This window comes from Schistocerca piceifrons, chromosome 1, assembly GCF_021461385.2.
Source record: "Schistocerca piceifrons isolate TAMUIC-IGC-003096 chromosome 1, iqSchPice1.1, whole genome shotgun sequence".
NCBI classification, from domain to species: Eukaryota; Metazoa; Arthropoda; class Insecta; order Orthoptera; family Acrididae; genus Schistocerca; species Schistocerca piceifrons.
This window is the reverse complement of record NC_060138.1, coordinates 355797248-355822026: the sequence shown is the minus strand read 5'-3', so window position 1 is coordinate 355822026 and position 24779 is coordinate 355797248. Positions and strand designations below refer to the sequence as shown.

General features: G+C 41.7%; 1 protein-coding gene across 1 annotated transcript in view; it reads right to left on the bottom strand.

Moving 5' to 3' along the window:
• Positions 1–1831: 1831 nt before the first annotated feature.
• The window catches only part of LOC124721087, a 213365-nt gene continuing 190417 nt past the window's right edge, over positions 1832–24779 (bottom strand). Inside the window, exons 5-6 of the mRNA XM_047245932.1 lie at positions 22050–22148; positions 1832–6627 (exon numbers count right to left, since the gene is read on the bottom strand). Of these exons, the coding sequence (XP_047101888.1) occupies positions 6305–6627; positions 22050–22148 (422 nt within the window). The 3' untranslated portion in view covers positions 1832–6304. The remainder of the gene's footprint in view (positions 6628–22049; positions 22149–24779) is intronic.

Below are 24779 nucleotides of genomic sequence, written 5' to 3'. Positions count from 1 at the left end.
AAAAAAGCCAGTTTGTTATCAAGCTGTGATGTGGGATTATAAGACGCAAAGGGCTCAAATTCTTGTAACGAATAGTTTCCTAAAAATAGAATGAGAATGACTGGATAGCAGAAACACACACACACGGACTGAAAACCAGTGTTTTTTTTTATTTCCTACGCAAAACGTAAACATTTTATTGAGAAGCTAACAACAGAGACAGAGTTATCTTTGCTTTATTTACTTAAACAATTGTTTTAGAGATGCAAAAAATGAGTGGATATTTGGCTCTCTGCGTTCCATTGCGCTGCTTGCCACATGGCTAAGGACTGTGTGTCTCGCTACGGCTTACCTTGTGTTATTGAAACATTCTCTCGGTGTCGCCCCAGCATATCGTTTCAATTTTTTGCGCTGGTTTTTGCTTTATTCTAAATTTACTGCTTAACTCTTCCTGGTATCTCGTTATTTCATACAACTGTTATGCAAACGTTTCTTCCCTTTGTACTCCTGTTATTTGCCATCTTTTACCGCTCTTCTTTCTCCCTTGTCTTATGGCAGCGTCGACTACGAACCAGGAAACTGAATGTCATCGTCTTACACAATGTTTCCAATCGATGATGTAAATGCCTCGACAGTAACTCGGTGCTACATTGAGGGTGCAGCTTTCAGCCAGCTGACATAAGATTTCGCCATTTCTACAGCTTCCTGAATAGCGACCCTTTTCCCGGTCTCTGACGAACGTGCAGGAAGTTTCGATGACACTTAAGTATGCGCCATTCATTAACAAGCTCCCTCTGGTGGTATATATGCCACTTCTTTTAACTTTGCCTACAACACTCATATCCATCCTCCAATGTACTGTTCTTATTCTTTTCAGCTCAGACAGGTGTGCCTCCCTCAAGGCACAGACATAGACGGAATTGTATCTGTCTCAGAAAAGATAGGAATTTGGGGGAGGAGTGGTGGTGGGGGAAGTAGCTGAACGAGTTGGCACTAGGAGCTAGCTTCATGAGAAAAAATGCATGTGTGTTCTGGGTCTTTTCAATTCATGCAGTTGGGATACACAGACGTAGATGATCCGAAAATATTGTCCCAAACCTCAGCTGTGGCTCTGTCCTCGTCAGTGCAGGCACAGACATGTATGAGGATAAAAGGCCACACAGCCCCTGCGGTTGGTGTGACGACGATCACTACCCTCAGTCGAGAGGCATCTCTCAGCCCCTATGCTGTACAAACAGATGGAGACTGGCCTCTCCAGTGCTCCTATGCTGCTTGTTCCATCGCTCTTGATGCCTGCCTGTTCCAGTATAATTTCTTATATATTACATAATAATAGTAATAATAATAACAATAACAATAATACTGCATGCATCTCCAAATTATTGAAGGCACTCTCTGACAGTGGGTCAGAGGAGGGGGGGAGGGGGAAGGGGTATAGAGGAATATGGAGGAATCAGTGGCATTATGGGTATTCTAATGTAGCACAAGTGGGCTATCTGAAAACATAGTAGTAGAAATATGTATTTAAGGTAGCACAAGTGGGGTAGATCACCATCATGGATTTATGCTACACAGGTGTGAGGGATTGGAGATAGGAGGGAGGGGAGGAGGAAGATAAGGGGAAATAATGAGGGGCATGGACGAGTCGGATGGCTGTCTCCGATCTTAACTTGATTTTCCTTGAGAGGGAGGTTTCATATCGGCCCCTTATGACACTGACACAGACACTGTTTTAGAAACAGCAGTATCACACCACTAATGTTAACAAAAATATCTAACATTTATCTCTTTGCTGTTTGAAGCTGAGTAAATTCTACGATTTTCATTGAAGTGAAATGAGAGAATTTGAAAATTATGATAAAATATTACAAGTTTATTTAACAAAGTTTTTCTTACAGTAGCTGCTCTTTGTACAAAAATCTGTTTCAAAATTATACAAAAAAATAAAGTGTGTTATACAACCTGTTGTACAATTTTAGAAGATGTTTAGTCGCTAAAAAATGTCACACAATCAAGCAATATTTCAGCTGCAGCGATCAACCATGCACGAAAAGTGAGGTATTCAGTCGGCGGCTCCTGGCAGCTGGCAGTGACAGCAGGGTTATTCACCAACTCTAGGACAGAGAAAACCTTTTCGAAAGCAACATTTTTTTCCATTCTCTGCTATTGTATCGGCGATTTTGTTCAGTCTAAATAAACATCAGCCACAGGGATACAATCAGAGTTTGTGTGTACAATGAAAAGAGAGAACTCGGTAAATGTCTGTCCTCATGATCATGAATAGGTCCCGTACCGCATCATGCACCAGTTTAGCCAAACTATAAATATGCACAGATAAAATACGCTTATAAGGCATTTCTACAAATACAGATGATAACAGAATAAATTAAATTCAGACAAGTAGTATTATATCAGTAGCTACATCTATATTTCCCACTACAATGTCTAAAGCTGTCAGACTCTTTAATGTTTCAGTCTTTAAGTATTCTCTGCATTCACAGTCTTAACTGAGATTTGACTGTGAAAGAGAGAGCTCTAGTCTTTTTTTCCGAATGATATTATGCATTCAAAAGGTAAAGGCAATTCTGTCAGTTTACAACCACACTAGAAACTACTTCTGATACAATCAAGAGCATGGTCTTACGGAACATGGTAAGCTCTTTGACAGTTTAATCAAGTTTTCCTTTCGACGTTTGTCCTGTAAGTAAGGATACTCTGTTTACAATTGCATCAGTAATGAACTATGTTTTTATAACGGAAGCACGTTGTTGAGATGGAGTAAAAGTGCTTGTTCGTCCAAGTATAGCGTTACAGTGAAGCAAGGGGTCCAGCCATACATATGTTCATGAGATGGTCCGGTGATGAACTACAATTGCGAGAAAGTGATATACTTGGAAATATTCAACTTGAAGTACTATTGTGAAAAAGAACAGTAGTTTTGGAAAGTGAGATGCACTTACAATCAGATTGTTTACCGGCAATTATAAATTTATCAGTTTATGAAGGAAGTGGAAGAAGATGCCAGTTTCTCTAACAGACTAATAAAACCCTGATGTTCATCTAAGCTGAATGTCAGAAAGAGGAGATGTAATCTGTGACATCTGCACTGTTCGCTTGCCATGGATCATGGAGGAAGAAGGCGAATTCCTGAAGAAACGACCAGTTGTTAATGATGACACATGTGCACCTTCCTTGAAGAAAAGAGAGGAAGGAAGATTGGGGTTTAACCTCCTCTCGAGGTCAGTTCAAACAACTGACGAAAAGCTCGAGTATGTAAATTGTTATTGAGGTAAAAGACCTAATGGTTTATGATATTGTACATATAGAAAATTATAAAATTTTGTTTATCTTAAACTGTGTATTTTTATTTCAAAAGACAAAGTGCAGTTTAATTTTGTCGATTAATCTGAAAAAGCCACTGCAGCAAAAATTCAAATTACAGTGCAAATTTTAGCAGATAAACTGATCAAAGTCAGGACCAAGATATTTTCTCTGGACGAAACTGGAAAGCTACCAGCGACAGTAGAAAGATTATGTCGCAATAGATTACGCTGAAATATATGTTATTAATGCTGTGTATCTTGTATATAAACTGAGGAAATGGGCCACACATATTAACAATGTATTAAAACTACATGACAGATTAAAACTCTGTAGCAAAACCGGACACGACCCAGAAACCATGCCTTTCGCTACACCCTCCCAGTTCTGCTCTCCTACTTTCTGAACATCAAAATTGTTCTCCTGCAAACTTCGCTGGACTAACACTCATGGAAGGAAGTACACGGAGGAAAAATAGCTTGGCTGCAGCCCAGGAGCTGTTTCCAGAGTGAATCTTCACTGTGTGGTGGAGAGCGCGCACACTGCACTGCGGAATGAAGAGTTCATTCTTGATTAACAATGTAAGTTATTAAGAAAGAATACATGTTATTTGTCAAGCAACCAAGCGGTGAATTGCCTTTCCTTTTTGAAAAGCTGGCGTTATTTCCAGAAATAAATGTTCAACAGCTTCACTTTATATATTAAGTCACAAACAGTTCCAAGACCGAAGGAACATTATCAGGGGCTCCTGTATAAAAAGTTCATAGAGAGTTGAGTCTCAGCTGATATACAAAAACAAAGTTTTGAAAAATACATACATAAATACCCGGCGATTTCAGGCTCTCCAGATCACACGCTGCTTCCACAAACTGTCTCCATTCCTTTCTGCTTCGTGCATGGCTCCTCCAGATGTCTTCAATCCCCAAGACTGCCAGATCTTCGTCAGGTCGTCCATCCACCGCTGCCTTAATCGTCCTTTGGGACGTGTGGAGTTGCTTTCTCCACCTGTCTTTCTTCTGGCTTATGGGCTACATGGCCCGTTCACTGTATCCTTCTGCTCTTCAGCTTCTGTAGGATTGTTGCTTGTAGCATCAAGAAGTAGATTTGTTCACTCTTCCTCGCCTCCATACCTCGTTATCTGAAATGGGTCCCCAAGTATTTCTCATTACTCTTCTTTCAAAGATTATTAGTTTTTCCTTTTGTCATTTAGTTACGCTGCAGGTTTTTGAGCCATACATGACTGTTGGGAATATCACTGTGTTATATATTCTCATTTTAGTATTCGCAGAGATTGATTTTGAGCTGCGTGTCTCCCTAAGGGAATACATGCATTTGATTCCCACTGCTATTCTTTGCTTGGTGTCCATTCTTGTGTTTGTCACTGATAAACCAAGTTTCCATTACTTCAGCTGATGAACTTTCTTGAACCTCGTGTCATTTATCTCAAGAAATTATTGCTGCTCTTGTCTTCTTCCTAATCGCACGAATTCCATTTTGTCTTGATTCACCTTCAGCCCAACTTTCTGTACGTAGTTGTCCATTTTACGGTATATTTCTTGACATTTCAGCAGTTTTCAAACTTTGTGGCTGATTAAAATCGTTTGCTGGGCCGAGACTCGAATTTGGCTCCTTTGACTTTCGCCGGCACGTACTCTACCGACCTCAGTTATACGAGCAGACCTCACGACCCGTCCTCACAGCTTCAGTTTCCCCAATACTTACTCTCCTACCTTCCAGACTTCTGGGCTTATGTGAAGGTAAGAGAAGAGATGCAAGCAGAAGTGAGAGTCCAAGGCGGATCGTGAGTCGTGTTTCAATAGCTGTCATATTATTGTTGTTATTATTATTATTAATTCCGTGTTTCACGAAAATAATTTGAAAGATGTATTGACCGTCATTAAGCTACGTACACACATTTGTAAAAAAGTTGTAATACCTTGTATTTCAGGACAATAAAAGAGTTTAGTTTAATAAAATAGCTCAAACGGTGTATCCGTTGCTGCGAAAGGCGTAAGTCCTCTATTACAGTCCTGATGGGGCATACAGTTATAATCTGTCAGGAATATTCAAATCAGCGATGATTCCGCTTCAGAGTGAAATCTCATTGTGCCCCGATTTTTCGCGTAATAGGATATACTTCTTGATTATATTTATACTAGCCATATATGGAGTTTTTCATGACGTAATGACAGACGACTTTTATACAACTGGAATTTACTCTTTATCTATCTTTGATAAAGGAGTGCATGGAAATGGGGCTTCACCTTCGAAAATAACTACAATGAAATAAATAAACAATAAAGTGTAGATGTCGTACAGTTATATCAAGAAATACTATTAGCTGCAGACTAACAAAAAATAAAAATAAAATATCTTTACGAAAAAATGGACACTATTATGCTCACGTTATGCTTCGCTGTGATAACATTACAACGTAATGAATACACATGTTGTACTCGCAGGCAACATTGTAATACAAGAGTAACTTCAATTACACTTGAAAGACACGATTTTGGTATAGAGCTTTGGAAGGTCAGAACTGCAGCTGACTTAACGTTGCTTACTTTGTATTAATGAACGTTTATCAACTTCATTCCTTAGCAAATCCTGTACACTCTTCGTAGCGGAACATGTTAAGAAATAATTCATCCGCGATGCCTTTCCACATGATAAAACAAAACTTGCCCGTTACAGGGGCTGCATTAACTACAGCATAAAAATGTCTGGATGGGAGCTCGAAATGTGGTATGTGTTGGGCAGAACGTAATGAAGAATTTGATCTGCCGGAAAAGACAATAAATACGAGGTGGCAAACAAATAAATGAATATCGTTGCGAAAATGAAACTGGCGAAAGATGTATTAGAATGTTGTTTCTCTTCTGACTACTAGAGCATCAGTAATAAATGAAAGGGCTGAGCGAGGGGTTGATGGCCTCGTTATCCCCACCGAGTCCCATCGGCGACAGCACGTATCTAGACGAGCCCAGGCTGCAGCAGGAGAAGATCAGGGCTGGAGGTTGTCGAGCAACCAGTTGAGGTAGGCGCCGACGCGCGTGTAGACCCCGGGGAAGCCGTCGGAGCCGCAGCGGCGCGCGCCGAAGGAGACGACGCCGAGCAGCACGTGGCGCGGGTCGCCGGCGCCCGGCTGGTGGGCCAGCGTGAGCGGGCCGCCGCTGTCGCCGTCGCACGAGTCGACGCCCGGCGCGCCGCCGGCGCACACCTGCGTCTCGCCGCTGAGCGCGATGTGCGTGCGCCGGTAGGCGGCGGCGCACCCGTCCGTGGCCGCCACCGTCAGGCGCGTGTAGCGCAGCTCGTCACTGCCCGTACCTGCCAAAAGCACAGGGCTTCGTCAGACGGACGACCTGTCGCTGTCGTAAACGGCCTGCTTAACATCGATGCAAAATGCCGTTGAAGAGAAGTGCTAAGACATGTGACAGTTATACTGAAGGCCCAAAATCTCACAAGAAACCCCTTGAATGCCATGGTGCAAAAGATCAACGGTGTTTGTGGCATTCGACGCCCCACATACTGTCTACCGTGTTACCATAATATTGGCTGCTAATGACAGCATAAGACGGCACTGAAGGTATCCAAAGGTGAGCACATCATGATGCTAAGGGGAGTGGTTGAACTGTTTAGTTCGGGAGTAACTCACATCAGTGTTACAATGCCAGTGGTCTCGATACAAGGCAGAGCTATGGGAACTACTCTACTGGCCATTACAATTTGTACACCAAGAACAAAATGCAGATGATAAACGGGTATTCATTGGACAAATCTATTATACTACATTTTCACGCAATTTGGGAGCATAGATCCTGAGAAATCAGTACCCGTAATAAGGGCCTTGATACGCCTGAGCATTTAGTCAAACAGAGCTTGGATGGCGTGTACAGGTACAGCTGTCCATGCAGCTTCAACACGATACCACAGTTCATCAAGAGTAGTGTTGGCGTATTGTGACGAACCATTTGCTCGGCCACCATTGACCAGACGTTTTCAGTTGGTGAAAGATCTGGAGAATGTGCTGGCCAGGGAAGCAGTCGAACATTTTCTGTACCCAGAAAGGCCCGTACAGGACCTGCAACATGCGGTCGTGCATTATCCTGCTGAAATGTAGGGTTTCGCAGAAATCGAATGAAGGGTAGAGCCACGGGTCGTAACACATTTGAAATGTAACGTCCACTGTTCAAAGTGCCGTCAATGCGAACAAGAGGTGACCGAGACGTGTAACCAATGGCACCCCATAGCATCACGCAGGGTGATACGCCAGTATGGCGATGACGAATACACGTTTCCAATGTGCGTTCACTGCGATGTCGCCAAACACGGATGCGACCATCATGAAGCTGTAAACAGAACCTGGATTCATCCGAAAAAAATGACGTTTGGCATTCGTGCACCCAGGTTCGTCGTTGAGTACACTATCGCAGGCGCTCCTGTCTGTGATGCAGCGTCAAGGGTAACCGCAGCCATGGACTCCGAGCTGATAGTCCATTCTGCTGCAAACGTCGTCGAACTGTTCGTGCAGATGGTTGTTGTCTTGCAAACGTCCCAATCTGTTGACTCAGGGATCGAGACGTGGCTGCACGATCCGTTACAGCCATGCGGATAAGATGCCTATCATCTCGACTGCTAGTGATACGAGGCCGTTGGGATCCAGCACGGAGTTCCGTATTACCCTCCTGAACCCACCGATTCCATATTCTGCTAAAACTCATTGGATCTCGACCAACGCGAGCAGCAATGTCGCGATACGATAAACCGCAATCGCGATAGGCTACAATCCAACATTTATCAAAGTCGGAAACGTGATGGTACGCATTTTTCCTCTTTACACGAGGCATCACAGCAACATTTCACCAGCCAACGCCGGTCAAATGCTGTTTGTGTATGAGAAATCGATTAGAAACTTTCCTCACGTCAGCACGTTGTAGGTGTCGCCACCGGCGCCAACCCTGTGTGAATGCCCTGAAAAGTTAATCATTTGCATATCACAGCATCTTCTTCCTGTCGGTTAAATTTCGCATCTGTAGCACGTCATCTTTGTGGTGTAGCAAATTTTAATGGCCAGTAATGTGTAAACAAAGCAAATATTGCATTATATCTACAGCAACAGTTTCCGAAATTGACATTTCGTCTGAAAGGAAGCTAAGGGATTTCGCAGAGTGAGAAAGAAGTAGCATATGAAATATTAATGTTTCTGTAAGATGAGTAAGTGGAACGTGTGGTGTCGTATGCGCTAGACTGTGCGGGTAATGTACATCATGAGTACAATGATGACGATAAGTGCTTAACAGGTGAAAGTGATATTGAAACAGGTGTTGAGCCATGTAGTTCATCGTCCTTGTCGGACAGGGAGCCACAAATCCCGTCTCCAATGAAACGTAGTAAAGGACAATCGTTGTCCGAGGAGCAGGTACTAAATATAATTACATACATGTTAGATCACCCGCCAAAAAAAAAAGAAGAAGGCCAGATTTCCAATAAGTCCGCAGCCATGTGGTCGTGTAGTGCATAAGAAAAACTATGGATATTCACGGGAGGTAAAGGCGTACTTGTAGCAAAAACTAGTGTCTGCGCGTTTGAAGAATACTCGATACAATTTAGAGGATGTGCATGATAGTGATCTACTATGTTATTCGAATCAAGTTGCGTGCGATATAGATTACAGCGATTTTAAGGGAAGCACTGGATGGTTGCGCAGCTCCAGATAGTGCTACAGAAAAGGAAGACCTAAGATAACGGAATTTCAAAGCAAAGCGCCAGCTTGACGACGCACAACAAACTGCGGAATTGGCCCGAAAATTTGTAGATGAAGTAAACAAACTAATCCTATCGCTTGGTAAGGAACTTTTTTCCAACTTCGACCAATCGCGATTTGAATAGTAAATGCATACGAAAGGAGCCCTGGAAATTAGAAGTTCCAACAGAGTTATATCAAGATCAGCCAACATCGTAAAGTGAGTGGAAAGTTATCTGCCACGCTGCGAGAAGTAGGAGGTGCTCTGATCCCCTCGATTTTTCTCATGTGCGTAACTTTGCAGGGCTGTAGAAAATATTTACGTCACAGCGAGCAAAAGAGGGAAAATGGGCGTAAGAGAATTACAACTAAGATGTAAGAAATGCTTTTGTTCAATAGCCGCTCAAAAGAATTTGCTGTTGTTTAATTCCTGGTCTGAGTATAAAAGCCATACTACTTTAGGGCAAACTATCCCTCGTTAAAGGTGACGTTGCGATTCATATCACCTGGAAACACTGGACAAATTCAGCCTCTGGATGTTTGTTTTTTCCGTGCCTATAAAACAAATTATTGCACTACCTGCAGCTACGCCATAAAGGGTAGCCAGTTTCACAATAAGCTCCATGACAGACAGTTTTGCATTCGGTTGCATGCCATCACATTCCATCAGTTCTCGTCACCCCGCAGCACCACTATGACTCTATATGCATTTTTCTAATAGTGGATACCTAGCAGAACGTCCGGCACGATTTGTAACCCCCAAGGAGATCACCTATCTTGATGGAGCTAATCTTTGAGATCACTGTGACGTGCCATTTATCATTTAGTGTTGATGGTGTAAGTTAATGATTTGTTTTAACATTTGTGAAGCTGTAATACATACATACCCTAGAAGATTGATCTCGCACCTCTCGGACACTCATTTTCTGTCACGCTCCTGATGCACATGGTGAGTCGTTAACAGCTAATATTTTTCGTGTCATAAATGTTAACATAACACTTTCGAACGAGCCTTACTAAGGATTGAACTTGCGACCTCGCACTCAAGGGGTTACTTGTCAGGAAAGAAACAACTTGTACACCACTTTCACTTGGTGTAATGAATGACTATAACAAAGAGTAAGAACGGGAAAGTATCTGATTACATGAGTAGTGTTCACTTCACATAGTGTGTATGTACACTTGCTGACAGAAAAATTGAAGTACCCAGAAGAGTGGAGGAAACGGAATGGTTCAAATGGCTCTGAGCACTATGGGACTTAACATCTGAGGTCATCAGTCCCCTAGATTTAGAACTACTTAAACCTAACTAACCCAAGGACATCACACACATCCATGCCCGAGGCAGCAGCAGCAGCAGCGCGGTTCCGGACTGAAGCGCCTAGAACCGCTCGGCCACCGCGGTCGGCCACTGTGCGTTCCTCTACGTTGTTTCGCGATGCGCGATCGGTTATCTGAATATCTGCCATTTCGTCGTTCGTACGATGACTGAAAGAAGGGGGTGGCCGAGCAGTTCTAGGCGCTACAGTCTGGAACCGTGCGACCGCTACGGTCGCACGTACGAATCCTGCCTCGGGCATGGATGTGTGTGATGTCCTTAGGTTGGTTAGGTTTAAGTAGTTCTAAATCTAGGGGACTGATGACCTTAGAAGTTAAGTCCCATAGTGCTCAGAGCCATTTGAACCATTTTTTGAAAGAAGGGACCGTGTTACGATCTTCCGCGGCGAAACAATTTCGGAAGACCATGTTCAGTATTTCGGCCGCAGTCCGATGCGATCGCACACTACCGCCTATAAAAATGAATTCAGGGCCGAATGCACCCCCGGAAAGACGCACATGGGTAGGGAGTACAGCGTCACAATAACTTTGACTGATGTCAGGATACAAATTACAGGGTATCTGAGTAGTCAACATCAAATATTCAGTGATGACGAAGATGTGGACCACAAATGAAAACATTCAAAAGTATCGTTCAATTTGCCTTAGACATTTAGGTTTCACACAAGGTCTTAGGGAATGGGAAACGCCCACCGTGACTTAATATCGGCGTTAGAAAACAGCTACGTAAACAAAGATAGCTTCATCACAGATTCAAGAGTAGTTAAAGCGTAGCTGAGAAACAAAAGCTGAACGAAGCTAACGTGAGCATGGGGAAAACAATGTGAGAATCATTCAATGATTGTGGAAGTAAAATTTTGTCATCCGATGAATGCAAAAACCATAACAGCTATTGGTCTTACGTAAAATCAACATACTGGCAAAAAAAAATGTGTGTGAAATCTTATGGGACTTAACTGCTAAGGTCATCAGTCCCTAAGCTTACACACTACTTAACCTAAATTATCCTAAGGATAAACACACACACCCATGCCCGAGGGAGGACTAGAACCTCCGCCGGGAACAGCCGCACAGTCCATGACTGCAGCGCCTGAGACTGCTCGGCTAATCCCGCGCGGCCAACATGCTGGCACCGGAGTTGAAGATAACAGCGAGACGGCCGAAATACAGAACATGGTCTTCCGAAGTTGTTTCGCCGCGGAAGATCGTAACACGGTCCCTTCTTTCAGTCATCTTACGTACGACGAAATGGCAGATATTCAGATAATCGATCGCGCATCGCTAAACAACGTAGAGGAAGGCACAGTGGCCGGCCGCGGTGGCAGAGCGGTTCTAGGTGCTACAATCTGGAACCGCGAGACTGCAACGGTCGCAGGTTCGAATCCTGCCTCGGGCATGGATGTGTGTGATGTCCTTAGGTTAGTTAGGTTTAAGTAGTTCTAGGGAACTGATGACCTCAGATGTTAAGTCCCATAGTGCTCAGAGCCATTTGAACTATCTGAAGGCAGAGTGATCGCAAGGCTTTGGTAGCACCTATCACAACGGGTGTGACAAAGAATGTTAAGAAAGGTAGGAAGATATTTTTGGTTAGCAAGAGTGACAGGATACAAATTTCAGAGCATCTGAGAGTCAGCACCAAATATTCGGTGATGAGGACGAAGATGTGGGAAACACCTGTTGTAGAATAATGAAAAATGTTTTATTCTCAAGAATTACGAAGTTTTTAGAGAAATAAAATCTCCTCTGTAAATATCTACATGGCTTCTGTAAACAGAAATCTTGCGAAATTCAGCTCGTTCTGTTCCTTCATGAGATCCACAGTGCTATAGACAAAAAAAAGCGCTTCAGTTGACACCGTGTCCGTTGACTTCAAGAAGGCAACTGACACCGTCTCGCACTGGTGGTTAGTGAAAAAGCTAAGAGTTTACTGAGTATTGGAGACCAGATTTGCAACTGGATTCAAGACTTACTTGTAGATAGAAGTCAACACGTCACCCTCAATGGAACAAAATCGATAGATGTAAAGGTAATTTCCCGGGTATCTCAGGAAAGTGTGACAGGATCAGAACTATCTACAGTGTATATAAATGATAGTTGCCTGTAAGAAAATAGTAATCTCAGAAGGCAGTCGATGTGCAGAAGGACCTGCAGAGGAATGATGAATGGTGCAGGCTCTGGCAGTTCACCTTGAACACGAATAATTATAACATACTGCGTAGGCCTATACTTAGGATAAGAAATCTACTACTGTACAACTCCATTATTGATGGCAAAGTGCTGCAAACAGTGTCTACCGGAAAATATTTAGGAGTAACTATCCAAAGCGACCTTAGGTGGAATAACTACCTAATACAAATAGCAGGAAAAGTAGATGTCAGACTGAGGTTCATTGGAAGAATCTTAAGGAAATGTAACTAATCCAGGAAGGAAGTGGCTTATAAGCCGCTTGTTCAACCGATTCAGAAGTAGACTATTGTTCGTCAATATGGGATCCTTTCCCAGGCAGGACTAATAGAAGAGATAGAGTAGTTCCAACAAAGAGCGGCGCGTTTCGTCACGGGATCGTTTAGTCAGCGAGAGGACATTCCAAAGATGCTCAATAAACTCCAGCGGCAGACATTACAAGAGAGGAATTGTGCCTCACGGAGAGATTTACTACTGAAATTTCGAGAGAACGCATCCCAGGAACTCTCGGGCAGCATATTACTTCCTTCCACCATACATCTCGCACCACGACGAGAAAATTGGAGAGATTACAGGTAAAACAGAGGCTTTACGCCAATCATTCTTTCCACGTGCCATTCGCGAGTGGAAGTGGGTAGAAAGGATCAGTTCAGAAACACTCTTCGCCACACTTGCGAAGTATGATATACGAGGGTAGTTTGAAAAGTTCTCGGAACGGAATAGAAAATAAATACTCACATCACTGAAACTTATTATATTTTTCAATGTAGTCTCCTTGTAGATTAGAGCACTTGGTCCAACGATGTTCCAGTGCCTTGATCCCACATTGAAAATGAATTTCCTCCATGCCTCCAAAACAGTTGTCAATTCTGGCTATCAATTCTTCGTTTGAAGTGAATCTTCGTCCACCAAGAAAAATTTTCAGTTTTGGGAACAGATGGAAGTCTGATAGAGCCACAGTAGGTGAATAAGGCAAGTGTGGCAACAATTCATAACTTAGTTCGTTTAATTTTGCCATGGTGACAACACGTGTGCGTGGCCGCACTTTGTCTTGATGGAAGATGACTTTCTTCATTGCTAAACCGGGCCTTTTTTCGTGTATCTCTTGTTGAAATTTGTCCTGGAGGTTAGCATAGCATCCTCCAGTATCTGTTTGCCCAGTGGGGAGATAATCTACAAACAGAATCTCCTTCCCATCCCAGAACACTGATGCCATTACCTTTCCCGCCTTTGCTTTCTTTGGTGGCGGAGAATCAGCATGTTTCCACTGCTTTGACTCTTGTTTTGTCTCTGGGGTATAGTAGTGCACCCAAGTTTTATCTGTGGTCACAAACCGGCGCAAAACCTCTTGTTCGTTTCTCCTAAAACGGGCCAAACGTTGTTCCGATATGTCCATTCTCTTGCGTTTTTGATCCAGCGTCAAGAGTCGCGGCACCCATCTTGCAGATAATTTTCTCATTTCTAATTCTTCAGTTAAAATGTTATCTACCCTTTCAGATGAGATCCGGCAAGCGTGAGCAATTTCACGCACCTTCAATCGGCGATCCTCTATGACCGTTTTGTGCATTTTGCAATAATTTCTGGAGTAGTGACACATCTTGGGCGACCACTGCGCGGATCATCATCTAAGCTCTCCCGACCAAATTTAAATTAAGTTGTCCACTTGAAAACACATGAATATGAAGAAGCAGAGTCCCCTAGTGTATTCTGGAAATCGGTATGAATTTCCTTTGCTTTCATACCTTTCTTTACGATGTACTTATTACCACTGCTCGAATCAAGTTTTTTTCCATCCTCGCAAATCACTACGCGGGAACAACAACACAGCCACATCAGCGCCACAGCTCTCTTCCAAGAGCACTGACATGACACGTGTTTACAGACAGCAGTACAATGAATATCCTGTGAAGAACTCGTTGCACTACCGCTGACCTCTCGTGGTGATTCCGAGAACTTTTCAAACCACCCTCGTACGTGTAGACGTAAACGCGTGTACCGTGTTCAAAGATTTAGAAGTCAGTACGGCCATGCAATATTCGCCTCCTCACCAGCTGTACTACCAAAATGATCATGTTCAAAAGAGTTCCTGGGTGTATTACGTGTTCCCAACTCTCGCCGTACCAGGATACGTCCGGAATCACTACTCAAACTAAATCTACTATGATCGAAGAAGAGCAACTGACCTCACTCCTGCCCTGCTGTTATGGAGCGTGCATTGTGGTCATGTTGCGTGTGGTTGCAATTGAATCAGCTGTTTCATGTGGATGGTGAATGCCTTCTCGCCTGTTTCGCTATCTAGTGGTCATCTGCTGTTGTAGTTGAACGTGTTGGACCACCACCTCTCATTCGGGCAGCAGTGCCTGTATTTTCGAACATTCCCCATGCACATGAAGCAACACTGTGAGCAATTCCAAACTCCTACGCTGTAATCGACATACATGTCTTTCTTCTAGTTTACCGATGATTTTTCCCCATTTGAAGAGATGTTGTAACGAAGAACACCACCACAGTGCACCGTAATTACTCGTTGATTGACACATGCTGCCTTTTCCGTTTCCTTGATCTGCCTCGTGTTGCGGGGCCAGCCCGCTTTGGCGCTATAGTTGCGCTAACCTAACGCCACGTGAAGTCCAGCTTTCTGTGCACGGCTGACACGTCTCAGGCAACATGCTCCCGCCCTTTCGCTCATTTCCATCGAGTTATTAATGTGTTCCGTTACTTCACCCACCTCGTCCTTAAGTTTTGCATAGCAGTGTATGAGTTCTTTTATAAAGTAAATCCACAGTTACATTTTTCCAGATGTTTTTGCTCTGACAAACTCTTTTCGCTTATTAATTTGAAATATAATTATTAAATACTTTCAACAGTCTTTCATTTTCAAGACGTCTGAGTTAACGCTGAAGATGATTACGAAATTACACGGCAGTGTAGGAACGTCGTATTCGTCGACGAGCAATTTTAGCTAGTTCTTGACACTTTTTTTCAATTATTTTAACATATACATTCGTACAGAAGGCACTGTCGAAATGCAGGAGAAATCTGTGTTACGATAAATATGGAGTGAGCAGTAAAACTCAACGCATACCTGGGTCATTTCACGAACTACCGAAAAGCAATAAAAACATCACAGTTAGTAGACAAAAAGTAGTGCGATGAGCAATATTAACTATTGCTGTAATTACTGATTAGCAAATATGATATTAAATTCATCTGTACCTAATTTCTTGTGCCATTCCACAAATTCACCAAAACGTTGGTGTTAGGGGAGTTGTCAAGCAAATCTCAGAAATTTTTGGTATTTTTCAGAACAATTCCTATGATACTACTAACTTTTTCCTGTGTAAAATGTAATGTAATTTATCTCAGTGTGTGTTTTAGAAGTATTTTACTTTTAATTTTATTACACTTCTTGAGTGAAAGTTTTGATAGGCATCTCTTTGTATATTGACATCTTTGAAATTACTCCGCATAGAAGGCTGTGGTTTTCGTTTATCGATCGAGGACACGTTGCGTAGCCTTAAGTCAGACTCTGTACACCAACAAACTGTGAGTTGACAAGCCACTGAAGGGTTAAATATCTTATAAAACAGTAAATGAACTTCAGCCGTGATAATGCAATGACCATCAGGAATAAGAGAAATGATTTAGAAAACAGACTGAGCCATGTACTTCCACAAACATTCTCAAATGAGAGAAAGCCATTACATTTACTTTGTCCGCCTGGTCTAGAATCACGGTGTAAATTTCGGAAGGTTGAAGTCTTAGAAGCGTGTTCTCAACACAAGATTTCTATTTCTTTTGGACGCCATAAAGCCAATTTACAGGGACCTAGCTTATCCAGACTTCGTCTGGAAATATGTACTTCGGCACTCAAATCCCAATGACTCGTTCAGTAAAATGATTTGACATCGGTGCAGAAGAATGTATCTGCGGGGTGAAATACTCTGAAATGGAGAGCCAGTAATGCTGTGTTATCGTTTAATGAAACATGGGAAGAACAGGAGCGCTAAAGCATCGCAACATGAACTCTGGCTGTTATCCTGCCAAGGGATTACAACGTTTAGAGAAATTAAGAGCTGCCAAGTCGCGGCGTGCAGCCGAGTCCAACACCAAAGAAGCAATGTCAGCCTGAATGAAGCTGCTTTTAGAGAAAGGGACGGGACAAGAAAGAGGATCGTGACTCTGCTGATGAATGCTTTTGAGGTTTCATTAAAAAAAATCAGAAATTTTTATCATTTTCAACCTTAAACTCCTCAAAATGACTTTTTGTAGTAAAATTTCCTACCTCTGGAGAACTACTTGTTATAGCGGCATGAAAAATTGTGAGCTGCTTTATTATAACTTACTATTGCTATTGAAGCAAAATAATGGCGTTGGTTTGAATGGACGTGACGTTAGATGTTTGCATATACAAATACTTTAGTGCAAGAAATTGCTGATGATTTCTTGTGGATGATACATCCATTTGTCGATCAGAATATTAACACACGTTTTATTAAATTGTTTATCATTATTAGCTCATGGCGGTAGCCGACTATCTAAGCAGTCCCTGAACGAGATAACCTTTGCGCTATTTCTAAACATGGGCGAAATCGTTCTTTCGCACGTGACTTACGACATAGCATGACAGGCACTTAAGTAGCAAACAGAATTTCGCTCTCGATATGCGCTGACGTAGTCATAATTGGACTACCGAAAATGATGTAGTAACTTTTGTCATAGTGATTTCGTATACATGCAAGCTTTCTTTAGACCAAAAAATATAATTCTATTCATCTCTTCAGTCCATTAGCCTGTCAGTGCACTCAGTAATACCATTAGTTAGTTTCACTTTCTGTGGATCATTTTGCAAGATAAATCGTGTGGAACGACTCATTCACATCGCAAATTAATTTGCAAATATGGGTACATGCTGTGTAATACTGTTTTGGCAATTATTAATTTTCTTCTGATATCACACTTACAGCTTTTCATTACTCCGAGCGCAGTTATTGTGACATGAGAAAAAAATGTAAAATTCGGGACAATATTAGATTAAGAATTAGAAATCACTATGCACTCAAAATGAAACAGTAAAAGTGATTCTATATTACTCTTCTTATATTTTAAATATACGTTGAAAATTTCCCAGTATTATACGTATTTCATCCTTTATTTAACTGCTCTTTCATAATTACGAAAAATAGTAATAGTGATAAGGCAAATCGGAAAGCAAATGCACACTACTATTAGAAACTTTTACTGAGGAGAGAAACTTGAGTGAAAGATGTAAAGTTGTGAATCGTAATATGGTAGTTTGATACAGAAAAGAAAACAAAATAAAAGAATGAAGTAAAAACACACATGGCTCCTGTTACTGGCTTTTCGAGGCCCGCAGGGTTAATACGTAGTTGCATTGTCTTCGATTACGTAAATGAAACTTGGGCGCACAAACATCGTAATGGCCGCTGAGTGGAAAACAGATTATTCCATATGAAGATGAGAGACTCACTTAAGAACACGTGGACGGAAAAATAGATAACTTCATTAATTGAAAATGACATTATTTTATTGTAGACATAAAATGAACCATTATGGCGTGAAAATTTTATTTTGCTCCAGATTGTAGACTAAAATAAAGTCTCCTCCCAGCGTAAAACAAAGTGCCTAAACGGAGGTCGATCTCTGATCGTTTCCTTTCGCGGACAACGCTCAGTTAACTTAGTTGGAAGACCCATACAAAATACAGAGATCTGTAATCGACATCTGAGCCACAACACAGCATATAGTGAAGGAAGTGCAAAATACATAAATTACTTCCGTAGCAGTTCTGAAATATGTCGCTTTTTTCGCGAAACCACGATATTATAAACCAGTACTAGGCACAAAGAAACTTCCATTTTGAACACGGTGGCCGTAAATCATATCAGCTGCAGCTACAGTAAATGAAATATCTGTTCGCTCATATTATTAAATTCATCCCTTTTCATGTTCATCATCATTATGAAACGTGCCGGAAGATTTGAGTCTTTTTCATTAAGCAGCGGAGGCAAAAGTCATGTTGTTGTTGCATTACTATTCCTTTTCAGTAAGAGAGCTAAAAACCAGGAAGTATCTTCCTATAATCACACTAGTTACACGTTGCTTTAGTATTCGTAATGTACGCCTTCTGCAGACCGCTTCCGAAGATAACCATGAAATGAGTCAAAATTAGGAAAGAAAATAAGCAAATATTTAAACAAGTATCTTGTTGCAGCTTATCCTAATTGAAACTGACGCAAATTTCACTTCAAACCTGTAGTTTGCGACAGCTATACGTCAGTTCATGCTTAAAGGACTGGCTTTCTAAAAATTGCTAAGTTACTAAAAACACAAATTCCACTAACGATAACATTTAAATAAGTACATTGTCCAAAAGGTCTCAGGTTAACTAGTTTCAAAAGAAGCAAAATGAATGGATACACAGACGAACTGACTGATTACATTTCAATATCAACCATTAACAAGAATTCCATGAGTAATTCATAAATGTTTATATTCACCGTTTCAAGTACATCAACACATTCGAAAAAGGCTCTTTTTTTCATTTTAACCAGTTCTTTAAGCAGTCAGTCTGATTCTTATCTGTGCCTAAGACAGCCAAAGTATGTATTGTTGATATTATGGATCTCACCCCAGTGGCAGAGGGCGATGATATGACTTGAATACTACTGAGTGTTACCAGTACTACAAAACGCCTCGAGTTCCGTTTGCCAGTGGGATTAGATTTCATATCGTTTGAGCGTGCCATCGTACCTTCGGTATTTTTGGGGTGGATACGTCCGTACGATGTGTCCCTGTACCGATCTTCGGTCTCCCAATCCTTGCTCCTTTCTCTTCTGTACGCGTCTCTCTGACCGCAGCAATTAGATTCTTCGCTGGAATGCATCTATCTTCTATTGCATTCTTCGCTGCGTTTTTTTTCAGATGGTGGCTCTTCTCACTCTCTACGATCCTGGAATAACCTTTGGTCAATGCAAATCGCACTTTTGTACCTGTTCTTCGCAGTCCTAATATAGTAGCAGCTATCTTGTATGGTAGATAGTGGCTTCCTTTGCCTTTAACAACGCGGAGAACGAGCCTACTGTTATTACGATGTAGTCAGCATGGATCTCATTGACTTAGCCCTTTCTCAATTGAACTTGCCGCCATGTAAACTAACGCCTCTTTCAGTAGGAGATATTCTGTTTTTATTTTTAACTAAAACTACATTTCTATTCAAAGGTGATGTGCCACTAGAGACTCTACACAGGGCGAGTCAAGTAAGACGTAACACCCCTTTTGTTTCGTGAACGGCTTTAGATATCAAAGCGAGGTTTTCGGCAATGTATTTTGATATGTAATAAAGAATCTTAACTCTTGTATCGATCGAGACATTGAGGCATGCATGATCTTTACATAGAATGATACACTTAGCAGGTGAATAAGACTAAGACAGCGTACCATTTGCAGTAAATGGTGCTATTCAGTTAACTTTAATCATGGTTTCAACGGATTTAAACCCGTCTTCTTCAGAAGGCCAAGAATCAACCTTCACATTAGCAAACAGTGAGTTAGTAAACCGATCTAACATCTATAAATAAAATGTGTTGTGAACGATGTGCATATCCATTTGTATAAGTTACGGCCACTAACCTCAAGGGTCTGTCACATCAGTAAAATCAATCACATAAAATGCCAGCCCTTGTTAAGATCTACATGCCGACTGAGTGTATCTTTTACAAATTGATTTATAAGTAGTTGCCGACACATTTTATGTGGAGATCTTATTATTAAGTGACTGTTTGCTAATGTGAGGTTTTATTTCTCGTCCTTCTGAAAAAGACGGGTTTGACTGCGTTGAAATCGTGGTTAAGGTTAATTGAGTACCACCATTTATTGCAACTGCTTGGCTGTCTTGTTCACCTGCTATTCTGTAACCGTTGCTGAAGTGGAGCCATGTTCAAAATACTGAATGATATATTTTTAACGGCATCCGAAAGCGCTTGAATACACGAATACAGTGATATAATACTTGTTAATATAGGGGTTGAAACTCTTCTCAAAATAATACGAGAAATTCTAAAACTGAAAATCAAGTAGGCCGAAATCGACCATTGCGTTGTAAACACGCTCATGTAGGTGGTATGTCGTTGTATCAAGCCATTCGAGTGTTTACTTGGCCGCGCTGAAGGTCGTTTCTGCTTCAACGTTTCTCGCATGCAGACATGTAAAACAACGAGGAGAAGTTAGGCGTGCTAATTTTACTCGGCGAATGTCAAACAAACGATGTCGAAACGGCAATGGAAAACTGCCTGGCCATCGAGGTGGCGCTGTGGTAAGTACACTGGACTCGCATTCGGGAGGACGACGGTCCAAACCCGCGTCCGGCCATCCAGAATTAGGTTTTCCATGATTTCCCTAAATCGCTTCAGGCAAATGCCGGGGTAGTTCTTTGAAAGGGTACGGCCGACTTCCTTCCCCATTTTTCCCTAATACAATGGGACCAATGACCTCGCTGTTTGGTCCCTTCCCCCCAAGACAACCAACCAACCAAAACTGCCTGACGAAACTGTAGTTGTCTCCACAAAAACATGGAAGGGTATGCACGTTTAAAATAGTTTTCCTAAGCCCCACTTGCTGCCCTACAAGCTAGCGTATGCCTTAGTTCCAATACACGAAGATCATAGCGGACCCTGAAGCTAGGTCGTATGGAAAATCAGGTTTTATCTTAGCGTAGGGCTGTCTTGCTGCATCGACCATAACGACGGAGCCTGCCATGAGAGCTCTGCTTGGGGTCGTTTACAGCACAATCACCGACTCTGGCTGCATTGCGTTCCAATTTTGTGAATTTCTCATACTCTTTTGCGAAAGGTGTCTACGTCCATATTAACAAGCGCTACATCACTGTAATTGTCCTTCGAAGGGCTACTGAAAGCAGTTATGAAAGTGTACAGTTCCTTTAAAACAGCTGTACTTGTTCCAGTATCTCGGTTTATACCAGAGTTCACATTTCGAGTCCCTCAGCATATTATCAAATGCAGGAAATCTCGTTTCAATATCTGGAACCGTTCAGGAAATGAAAGGAATGTTACATCTTACTTGACTCACCCTGTATATATACTTAATAGTCTTACCTATATGACCAATTTCTTACAGTCGAGTGAGATGGCGCAGTAATTAATAAAATTGAATCATAAACGCATCGTCCCTATCTTTCATTTTCGTCCTATCAGTGTGGTTTAAACTTTTCGTCGGCTCCCCAGATAACTAGAGGTGAACGTAGGAATAGTTCCTTGACCAAGACCACGGCAGATTTCTTGGCCACCCCCTTCCATCTCAAATCACTTCGTGTCTAATGAGGTGGTCGTTAAACTCTGACCTTCTTTATCCTTCTAACGACTTCAACGGCCGGGGCGCCTGGACCCTTCCGTCTTCCGAGACGTCGTTTATCGCGGCAAGTGGCACAACGATCTGCTGGACTCACCATTCTCGGTGGCTCCCCACCCCGCCACGGTCACCTTCAGCCCGGTGTAGTTCTGGGTGGCAAGGTCGCCGAACGGCAGGCAAATCGGGATCACGTACGCTGAAACATACAGCAGAGATTTGCATGAAACAGGATCTCGTCATGAAGTACGGAGAAAGAAAAATGAAGAGTTTCATACTCTTAATCTTCATTTTGATGCAAAAAGTATGGACACAGTACAGCTGAACGAACCGACTTTATCAGTATAAGGAAAGAAATGGCGACTCACAAAATGCGCTCTAGAAAACACACCGTTATAAGATTTATATTAATTATTTCAAAGATCATATTCACAATTTCTATAGAAAAATTGGGGAAGGAATCAGTTCACAGGCTTTGTTTGCGTGCACAGCTACATGCTACTCGTTTCCGGAGTGCTAAATAGTAGAATATTATACCCTTTTACACTTTTAATGCTATTACTGAAACATATGCTAAACAACAAAGACAAGCAGTTTAATCTCTCCATGCAACACATGCGATTATTGACAATTCTAAAATTTAACAACTAAAGCAAACATTTTATGGTTTTTAAATACAATTCTATACAACAAAACGACTTGTTCAAAAGTAAATGTTCCAGTTTAGCAATAATGTTAGCTTTGCTTCCAGCTAGACATTTCATATTTTCAGTACTCCGAGGCACCACTACTTTTTAGTGCGACGAAATAATGCTAATTTTGATTCACAAGCAGCGACAGCTTATTAAAATATCATAATCATGGCACTTTGCTTTTATATTGCGAATATGATATGCAGCACAATGCAAAATTTTAAAAAATTAGTGCAATGGCATAAATAAATAACAGAATAAAATATTGCCACAAGTGTCGCTTGTTGGTCTAAGTAAGTTATCGAAGTTTAAAAATAGAGCATTCAAATAACTGTCACAAAAGTGATATAATGGTCTTCTAAAATCACTTACTACTTATAGATATCGCATGCTGGACGTATGCAGCAGCTGTAACTACTCACTGACGTCTCTGAGATAAAGCAGGTATGAGAAGAGCGCAGATGTGTAAATTCAATAAGATTAATATATGTTCCGAAGACATTTCAGCAGAACCAGACGAAACTGTAAATGGAACTAAAGCTTTCATTCTGTGATGAATCAGAAACGACGCGTTTCAAATAAGGCCTTATAAAGTTTCTGCAAATTTTACGCCATGCTAACTCATTCTTGTGTGCCTCAATTACTGTGACATTCTGAGATACTCTACCAGTCATGTACTACGCTCGCATTACGCACAAGGATTTGCTTGCAACTTAGGCGCTACCTAGTCTCGTGCGCTCTTGGTTCTTCTATTTATCACTTACTTCTCCACCAGGAAATGCTTCAAAGGATTCATTTCTGAATGCAGCGATGTTTTTGTTTGTGAAATTATTGTTATGTTTCGCAACATTTGTGAAGTTCCAATCTGTTCTGCGTTTTTATCTTCATTCTTATTTGGTAAATAAGATGAGCCCCTGTCTTTTTTTAGATATATTTGTTCTCAGATTTACCTACAAGGAGTTGCACATAATTTGCAAGCAGTTTATAGTTTGGCCGCTCTGATAGGTCCACTGCATTAGGAATTGTTCTGTTGATTCTACGCACAATCGTTTTGTCTCGACAGTAACTCTGATTGTGACTGTTCGAAGTGCCCAGTAGTGTCAACCATACATGCGAGTAAGATTTCTCAGACCATTCGTTAGCTTGTGTTATCTGATGTCTCTATAGCATCCTTAAGAAAAGACTGTACGCCTGCAGGCTCTCTTGCCTGCTAATAGCTTGTTTGTTCCCGTCGATCGGCGCCTGGTCTCAGGTGAATGTCAATACAATACAGTGGTGTGCCGCAACGTCTTGATGGGATGCTCCACGCATCCAAACATCCGATAAGCACGAGCCTTAATAAGCAGTCAAAGGCAGGAGCCATCTGGACAGCAGAAAGCATACACAAGTGTCGGAGAATTGAAATACCAAGAGCCAACATACCAGCAGCAGTAAAGATGCTCATTCTTCCCCTAGTCAGCTGCTCTGTACTGTCATCTGCCTATTTCCCCCTACTCTGTAATTCGTCTTTTTTTATGCAAACCAATCGCCCAAATAAAGCACGGAAGACAATGTTATCAATCCCGTAACATTGCGTTTTGCTTTGCAACTATTCTGGTATCGTCTCACCTCTAATAAATGTAGAGGACACATAGCTGCATACTAATATTCTGAAGTTCATTTAGTGCGCGAGGAATGATAATATTTTGCATATGTGAAAGAATGTACACAGTGAGTCATAATTAATAGGAAAAACTGCCACTGTTAAAGTATACGGTAACAGTAGCAAAAAAGTTTCCAGTAAACTTGCGCCTGCAGACAACCCGTTTCCGAGAAAACTGCGAATGAGTGTTTACGAGCCGCTACTGACTTCAGTATGAAAATCTGTCCGAGTTAGTTCACTCTAAGACAAAAAAAAAAGACTCGCCACGAAGGAATTATTCGAATGTACTGGAAAATCGGTAGATGTGACATACACGTACAAACAAACAATCGATTACAATTTCAGAAAAATTCGATGAAAAGAGCTTCACAAATTGAGCAACTCAATAACGCAGTAGTCCATCTCTGGCCCTTAAAAGCACTCCGTCTTCAGGCCACAAGTGGCCCATCGGGACCATCCGACCGCCGTGTCATCCTCACTGAGGATGCAGATAGGA